At 36.8% G+C, this 8,909-nt stretch overlaps 1 protein-coding gene across 2 annotated transcripts; it reads left to right on the plus strand.

Moving 5' to 3' along the window:
• The first annotated feature begins 658 nt into the window (after positions 1-658).
• Positions 659-2,619, plus strand: LOC132029630 (acyl-lipid (9-3)-desaturase-like). 2 transcript variants are annotated; one of them, XM_059418917.1, is made up of 2 exons: positions 659-741; positions 1,031-2,619. In XM_059418917.1, the coding sequence occupies exon 2, from the start codon at positions 1,079-1,081 to the stop codon at positions 2,420-2,422; it is 1,344 nt and encodes a 447-aa protein (XP_059274900.1). In that variant the 5' UTR covers positions 659-741; positions 1,031-1,078; the 3' UTR covers positions 2,423-2,619. The 2 variants fall into 2 exon arrangements, with proteins under 2 accessions (XP_059274900.1, XP_059274899.1); XM_059418916.1 differs by lacking the exon at positions 659-741 and adding an exon at positions 760-935.
• The last annotated feature ends 6,290 nt before the right edge of the window (positions 2,620-8,909 follow it).

An 8,909-nucleotide genomic window follows, 5' to 3' on the forward strand; every position in this document is an offset into this window, starting at 1 on the left:
ATGGCAAGTATGCCCTCCAATTTTGGGTGAGCACGAGTAGGCACCTCAACTTATATAAAGTTGAACACGTAAACACAAATGATGATGTGGCGCTGACGTGACACTAACGTGGCTCTTCCGAAATTTATGTGCCACGTCAGCATTTATATTTACGTGTTTAACTTTATACAAGTTGAGGTGTCTATTTGTGCGCACCCAAAGTTGAAGACATACGCTTAGCCGACGCTAAGTTTGGCTTTTACGTATATTATGCCAATTTAATATTAAACACGCGTAGCTGAATGATTTAATAGTTAATGATTTATTAAATTTATTATAACAAGAGAAAGAATTAATACCGCACCTTCAGAAGGTTAAATATGCTTAAATAAAAATTACTCTACATTGATTGAGTATATAAAACATTTAAATTTGTTGATATTTCAGAGATCAAAAGGACAAGTTATATACCCTACAGGCTACAAATATATGGAGAGTATTAAACCGAAAATTGCATCTTGACAACAACCTACAAAACATACCCCCATAACCCTCGTACTGATCTTGCAAATAGTTTCCAGATCTCAATGCCTACCCCACCAAGGCCCATTGCCACTATGTTCCAAGAATCTGCACCTCGCCACCCCACACCCCCTCACCCTTTACCCAAGAAAATATCTAGGATGAGGCAGGTCAGAATTTGATAAATACCTCTCATTTTTACCTGCCATTCTATGTTAGCAGACAACGTTAGCAGACTCGGTAAGTCTTTCGAACAGCTCCCCTCAACACTTCAGTCTCCACATAAACTCACACTGACAAGGGAAACGTGCTAATTTTCTCAAACACAAATATATCCATCTAATCTAATTTGAAAAAAGAAAAACATTGTTCTGTGGCGCCTCCTTGCATATCCCCACAATGTGTCATCAATATATTCGCACAAAAATAAAAGGGTAGAGTAGAGAGATCAGAAAATCTCAATTCAAGATTACATTTTTTTTCTTGTGGTCTAACAAATCTTGAATCTTCTGTTTTTCTTTTTGAGCAGAATATAGAAAAGGGTCTTTCTCAGATCTCTTTTCTAGCATCTTTTCTTATGGCAGATTCAAGAAAGTATATTACTAGTGAGGATCTCAAGAATCACAACAAACCAGGGGATCTATGGATATCCATTCAGGGTAAGGTTTATGATGTATCAGATTGGATTAAAGAACACCCTGGTGGTGATTTCCCACTGTTAAATCTTGCTGGCCAGGATGTTACTGATGCATTTGTTGCATACCATCCTGCTACTGCTTGGCAGTATCTTGATAAGTTCTTTAATGGGTTTTACCTTAAAGATTATTCTGCTTCTGAGGTGTCTAAAGATTATAGAAGGCTTGTTTCTGAGTTCACTAAACTTGGGTTGTTTGAAAAGAAAGGCCATGTTTGTTTATTCACCATGTGTTTGATGGCAATGTTGTTTTCCATGAGTGTTTATGGAATCTTGTTTTGCCAAGGTATGTTAGCACATTTGATAAGTGGTGGCTTGATGGGGTTATTTTGGATTCAGAGTGGATGGATTGGTCATGATTCAGGGCATTATAAAGTAATGAGCACCAAAGGGCTCAACAGATTTGCTCAAGTACTTACTGGGAATTGCCTTGCTGGAATTAGCATTGCTTGGTGGAAGTGGAACCACAATGCTCATCACATTGCTTGCAACAGTCTTGAATATGACCCTGATCTTCAACACATGCCTTTCTTTGCGGTATCTTCCAAGTTTTTCAGCTCACTCACTTCTTATTTTTATGATAGGAAGATGAATTTTGATTCTTTTACTAGGTTCTTGGTTAGTAATCAGCATTGGACTTTTTATCCTGTCATGTGTTTAGCTAGACTCAATCTGTTTGCACAGTCATTCATATTGTTGTTATCCAAGAAAAATGTGCCCTATCGAGTTCAGGAGCTTTTAGGGGTGGTTTCATTCTGGATTTGGTATCCATTGCTTGTTTCATGCTTGCCAAATTGGGGTGAAAGAATTATGTTTGTTCTTGCTAGTTTCACATTGACTGGAATTCAACATGTTCAATTCTGTTTGAACCATTTCTCATCCGACGTTTACGTTGCACCACCTAAAGGAAATGATTGGTTTGAGAAGCAAACTAGTGGATCTCTTGACATATCATGCCCCAGTTGGATGGATTGGTTTCATGGTGGATTGCAGTTTCAGATTGAGCATCATTTGTTTCCTAGATTACCAAGATCCCAACTGAGGAAAGTTTCTCCGTTCGTGATAGACCTTTGCAAAAAGCATGGTTTACCTTACAATTGTGTCTCCTTCTTGAAGGCTAATGTTTTGACCATTGACACCCTCAGAGCCGCAGCTTTGCAGGCTCGGGATTTGACCAAGCCTGTCCCAAAGAATTTAGTTTGGGAAGCTGTCAACACTCACGGTTGAGACTGTGAAGAGCTCAAGGAAATATCTGGGATCGTATCTTAAGAACTTCCGCTATTATTATTTATGCCATTAATTCAAGCAACAAATTTTCACCTCCATTTTGATGGGGATGCATATATCATTGTAATATCTAGAGAGAACAATCGTACTATGTCATTCTGTTAAGGTTTAATTAATTGTAATTCTTATTTTCCTTCTGTGGTTCAGTTTAATGTACATTATCACCATATTAGCAGTATGATAAAAAAAAAAAATCACCATATTAGTAGTAACGTTGCAGGTTGCTGCAAAACTTGTTTTTACCATGTTAAAAGTTGTGTGTTTTTGCTGGCTTTTGGCTCTTTTCCTCATTGTTCGTTTGCCTTAGGCCCTCACTGGTACATGATATCCTGAATTCCACCAATTTCACTCATCGTTTTGTTGTCTACTGAGTGTTTTGGAGTACAGGTTGAAGATTGTAAAACAAGGTTGTGCCATAAGAATTCTCTTTTTCTCATGGCCGTTCATGAACCTTTCGTGTTATCCAGTGTCAAACATCGTTTTGTGCGTTATATTTAGTTTGACAGTGTTCGAGAATACAGTTCTGACTTCTGAGTTTGTATGTGATTTTGCTTCAAAAAAATGTTATTATTCTGATGAAAGAAATTTATTCTCCACTAATTAAATATTTCTTCATTTTTCTACCATGGATTATTGCATTGGGTTAGTATTATAATTGCTCTTTCAACATAAATCATGTCTCTCTCCCGCATAAGCATCTTCTCTCTAGCTCGAAGACCTTCAAGATGGAAGCCACACCAAGGCAACTGGCTCATTGAACCACTTCACCCCACATTTCATCCAACATATTACTGAGATGGCCACGTTACAAAAACACCTATTTTGAGAAAATTTCGTCCAGCTATACTTTTTTCATTTCTCTTTCAACGGTCGTAATTTCGTCCAGCTATACTTTTTTCATTTCTCTTTCAACGGTCGTTGCGTAGTGCTTCTATCTAGTAACTGCAATAGCTTGGATAGTATTTATTTTTTAACCTTTTATCTATAAAAACCCAAAATTGAGTTAGTATATAAAGAAAAACTCAAATCGACATGACTCCTATATTTGGTTAAAGCCATCATTTCATTATTGTATGCTGACAAAATAATTCTACTTAACTCTTACATGAAGCCTTGAATGAATGATTATACATGTAGATCGTGAAGGTCATGGCACCACAGGTCCAGCTTCCTTAGTGATATCCCATATTAGGCAGTAACCATGCTATATGAACCAATTTCTTTATTATATATGTTAGGAAACATATGTACATAACTGCAAGAGGTACATCAATGAAGTAGCTTGCAAATGGCTAGAAGATGAGATGGAGATATCACCTTCTTCAGAGTCCACTCAGGCCTCTGCCCTACTACTCCAAGTTCCATCTCATGAGTTACTCTATAAAATTGGCAATGGGAAGAACAAATCAGTAACAACACTCAAAATGACGATTATTAACGGGGACGTAAACCAAGTTATGTACTATTATATTGCTTTAAGTTATGCAAATATTCACCATGAAGATCAGCAAACTGAATATATGTACATCTTCTCAACACATGGCTACCCATCTTTACGGCTCGTTTGGTATGATGGATAGAGAAAAATAGTCCTGGGATAAAAATTAGTACCGCCTTATACCACGTTTGGTTGGAAAAAAAAAAGCTAGGGATAACTAATCACGGATTAGTTATCTCGATTAGAAGTGTTTTTTTATCCCACCTTGAGGGTGGAATAACTAATCCCGGGATTAGTTATCCCGGGATAAGCTGTTTCCAACCAAACGTGCCCTAAAAGAAGAAAAACTACAATTCAATTATATCATATGAAACGCATATCCATATCTCTGGAAGCTTAAAGGAATATTAATAATAGATGCAATGATCTTGCAGAGTATTTAATGAAAAGGAATGTTGTATACAACATCAGAATCCATCAGTTTCTCAAAACTTTAAAAAGATCTTATATAAACAAAATACTACAAAAAGAAAAGAAAGAATAAGTTAGAAATAAAGGAATACCAAAGATGCCTCTAAATCCCAATTACCTATCTCAACAAATGATATGACAACGAAAGGCCACATACGTAAGAGTCTTACAAACCGGAAGTTGTCTTTGTATATGTTAATTTTCCGACTTTCGCCTCGACTTTTGATCTCTTCTCTGCCTTGGAGCCATTGGAATTATATACCACACTGCAAAGAAGGGGTTTAAAGCATCCACTGTTAAGTACATAATTAAAAAATCCAAATAAAATTAGGAATAGTATAAAATGAACAATCTCAGGAACAAATACTTCAAAGAAACAACAATGGTATTTGTGAAGATACTCATTCTTCAGGTCCCCTTCTTGGGCTCGGGAACTAAATCCAAACGGTGCATCATTAGTACATATTAATAGTAATGGTGCTTAGTGATTGGGAAGGGGAAGAGATAGGAGTAACAGAGTAGGAGATCAGTCTGAAACTAGGATTCTTCAAAATGTTGTGGTGTGTCGGATCCTCTCAAAAATGTTGACGGTGTGTGTTGGATCCTCAAAAGATTCGAAAAATGATGTATTTTTGAAGTATCGCGAGATCCGAGATGCGGAGATGATCTCGGCGCATATTTTTGGAGAGATCCTGAATCTGAGACTTTCTACACCAAAAATATTCTCTCTTAAACGAAGGTACTCGCGCTTGGAGATGCCGACACATGACATTTATGCTCCTACTGAACAGTTAAAAAGAACCTACTGAAATAAATACTTTCATACGTCACTTAGCAAAGTCAGATTTCCTTAGCAAAAAACATTCATTCATACTAAGTTTTTAACAGAATTTAAGATATGTAACTGAGCCAGAAAACTTCCCTAAGATTTCAAGCCACAGACAGATGAACTACTTTTGCTGGAAAACTCAAAGGCATAACTTCGAAAACATTTTACAAATTAAAAATCATAAAAAGGTTTCTCTCATAGTTACATATGCAATTACCACTTAACTTTGTTTAATTTTTCAACCGAAGATGCATATTCAGAAGGATCTTAACTTAAGATAACAAAGTCAGCTAGAATATTCCAATTTGCTAATTCATTACAATCTTCTACACTGTATTAAAGGACATATCAAAATGTAAAATAACAGTTTAAAGAAGTTCATATCTTTCTCATCACCTACAATTTTACTCAAACTTGGGCCCTCAGGTTCTCCATTTTATTCAGCGTTAAAAAGTGGAGATGGCATTGTAGGTTGGACTGACTGAAGAAGCACAATCTAGATAGATCCCCCAAGACATCTTCCTTTCTGAAAAAAGAGAAAGAGTTGTTACTAAGGTACTACAAACGAGTCCGCAACCTAAATGACCCAAAATGTGATGAAAGGTATCAAAATACCTAATAGAAAAAAAAAGAAGACCAACTAACCTTTGCGCCCTAAATTAGTGCGCAGCTAGGACCAAACCTTGATTTTTTGCGGTTTTGCCTATTGCGGCGCGGGTAGTGCGCGTATATTTTAATAAAATCCCGCGGCTTCATTTTTCAATACGCTTCTTGTCTCCTCCATTTACACCCCCCCCCCCCAAAAAAAAATAAAAATAAAAATCATGTTATTATACTTTTAAAAACTGAATTTCTTGTAATGTTTATAGGATATGGGCGGTTGCAAACATTTTCGTTGGGAAGATAGCATTCTCGTGGATAAAACAGTGGCGGCGAATATTAAAAAGCCTTTTGTTAATAGAAATACTGCAACTTCACGTATCTCAAGAGATACCGTGAAGTTTGACTTGCAATTTAAGCTTATGGAAGCTAAAGAAAAGATTGACCTTTTGGAGGACTTGCTAAAAGAATCCAAAGAAAAACAAAGTTTTCTCAAGGCTAACCTTAGAGAAACTCAACACAAGAAAAATGTTTTGAAAGAAAAACTGAAATTTTGGAAGATTATTTGTGCTATGTTGTTGTTGTTTATTATTTCTATGTATTTTGTTTATTAAGTTTAATATTTCTATGTATTTTGTTTTTCTATGTATTTTCTATTTTTTTGTTATTTTTATGTACTTTGTTTTTACTAGTTGCACGTTTTCATTTATTATGTAATCCTCACCCTTTATGTACTAATTTATATATATATATATATATATTTTTTTTAAATTGTGAATTGTTGAACTTTTTATGTATTATTAACTCTAAGAAGATTATTTAAATTAATAATAGACTATAACAATCAAAGAAAATTAAAAACATACTAAAAATATTCAAATTGGTGACTTCATCATAAACTAAAAATACAAATTAATTATGGGAATTTAGGACTCCATTGGAATTTTCTTTGAGGCCATGGGTGGATTCGTAGGGCGTCTTTTTGTATGTATGCATGTTTTGTGTTGTGTTTTGAGGCCTTGGATGAAATGTGGGGTGATAGGGGGAAAAATTGGATAGAAAATCGAGCTACCCCCAAAATGGACCGGGTGGCGGTGGGAGTCTTTTTGTATGTATGCGTGTACCATTATAGCGGTTTGCCTTGGATGAAATGTGGGGTGATAGGGCCATCCATTTCTTTGGTGGCCGTGGTGGCGGACGGTGGACCGCATGGCGGTGCCACTATAGCGGGGTGGTGACCGCCATAGCGGTGGCGGGAATCTTGGGACCGCTATAGCGGTGGCTTGGGATCGGCATAAATGGGACCGGCTGCGGCGGCGTAGTGACCGCCGCGGCGGTCGACGGGAAGAAACGATGGCGGTTTTTAATGCCTTAGTTTTATATTTTCATTCATAACACCCAACACACTTCCCAACAAACACTTAGAGAGATTTTCAAGCTAGGGCAAGACAACCTTGAGAGGTAAGTTCCTTTGCTTTCATTCTATCATTCCATTCCCTTCATTATTGTAATCATCTTCATGGGTCTTTAATGGTGAAATTGAAATAGAAACCTAGAATATCAATAAACCTTCTAAACTTGATGGGTTATGGATTATTATCGCTGTATTTATCATTTAAATGGATTAATTAGTTGCTATTTGTCATAAATTGAACATTTAGAATAGTAAACTAAGTGATTGAGACCTAGGGTTCTATAAAAATGGTGTCTTTGCCATAGAAAACTGTTGTAATGGGAATGTTTGATAGAATGTGGTAGAAATTGATGGTTTATGAATATTAGGGGCTTTGATAGGTTGTTTATCACCTAGAAAATCATCCACCCTTAGAATGGGGAGAGGGAAGGGTATTTCTTGCCTTGGTATTTGCAAATTGAGCAATGTGACTCATTGAGCCTTCTATTTTTAGACCGTGAACGTATTGAGGCTTTGAGGAAAGGAAAGGTTGTAGCAAGAAACGTGATATTGTTCCGGCTACTCTGAGGTAGGTTACGGTTTACTTGAGTTAGACTTTGGTTAGTTGAATGTATGTTTGTGATTTCATTAGGAGAAAGCATGTCTAGTATTCATTACATGATATTGTGTGGTTAAGCTCCTATGTGCTTGTGATTGAGTGTTGTGTAGGCTTCGTACTATTATTCCTGTGTGATTTAATCTGCAGTGGATGTTTTTGTGATGAGAAGTTAATATAGTCTTCTCGAGGGTATTATGACATGAAATGAAGAGGTGAATATGGATATTGAGAAGGTAAGAAACACTATCCAATAAAAGGTATAACAAGGCACACATGTGGCCTAGATTGTGGGCTCGTGGTCCGAGGATAGTTCCGAAAATGAGAGGTTTATTGTTATATCCCGCGTCTGAGGTTCGTTTCGGAGCGGAGGTTATGCTTGGGTCCGAGGAGTGTTCCGGAACGAGTGGTACATGGACACCATGGGTCCCCTGCAGGTCATGACTACTGAGCTATGACATCAGATAGCATGTGTGTACAGCGAGTGGGGTTATAGTGGTAAATTTATTTCCGTTGTGGTTGACGTGTTTGTGATTCTTGGCAATTTGGTGATTTGTTGTGATTGTCCATGGTTGACTTGTTGTGATGTATTGATATTCGTGTATGATTGACTGGCTTGTTTATTTTATTGATTTCATAAGATATGCATGATACTAATCTTAGTCGGCCTATGATGCTTACCGGTACATAGTGTTTGTACTGATACTACCTTGCTGCATTCTTTGAGTGCAGATTTTGATATAGAGACCGCTACTCGTCCTCACATCTAGCGTGGAGGATAATTGCTGACAGATTTTGGGGTGAGCTTCTTCTCATGCCAGGCCGCCCGAAGATCTTCTACTTATGATGTCTTTTCTTATTCTGGACATTATGGATATTTATTAGGCAGATTTCAGTTCTTAGACATGTTTTTGGCTTAGAGTCTTGTACGATGACTTTCGGATTTTGGGGATTGTAATAGTTAGAACTTCCGCACTTACTACAGTATTTATGGCATGATTTACTTGTTCTTTTGTTGTTAAATGAGTAATAATTGTTTAGCTTGATTTATATAAAAATCGTATTGAATGGATTAGGTGG

The sequence above is a fragment of the Lycium ferocissimum genome, chromosome 9 (genome assembly GCF_029784015.1).
Source record: "Lycium ferocissimum isolate CSIRO_LF1 chromosome 9, AGI_CSIRO_Lferr_CH_V1, whole genome shotgun sequence".
Classification (NCBI taxonomy): domain Eukaryota; kingdom Viridiplantae; phylum Streptophyta; class Magnoliopsida; order Solanales; family Solanaceae; genus Lycium; species Lycium ferocissimum.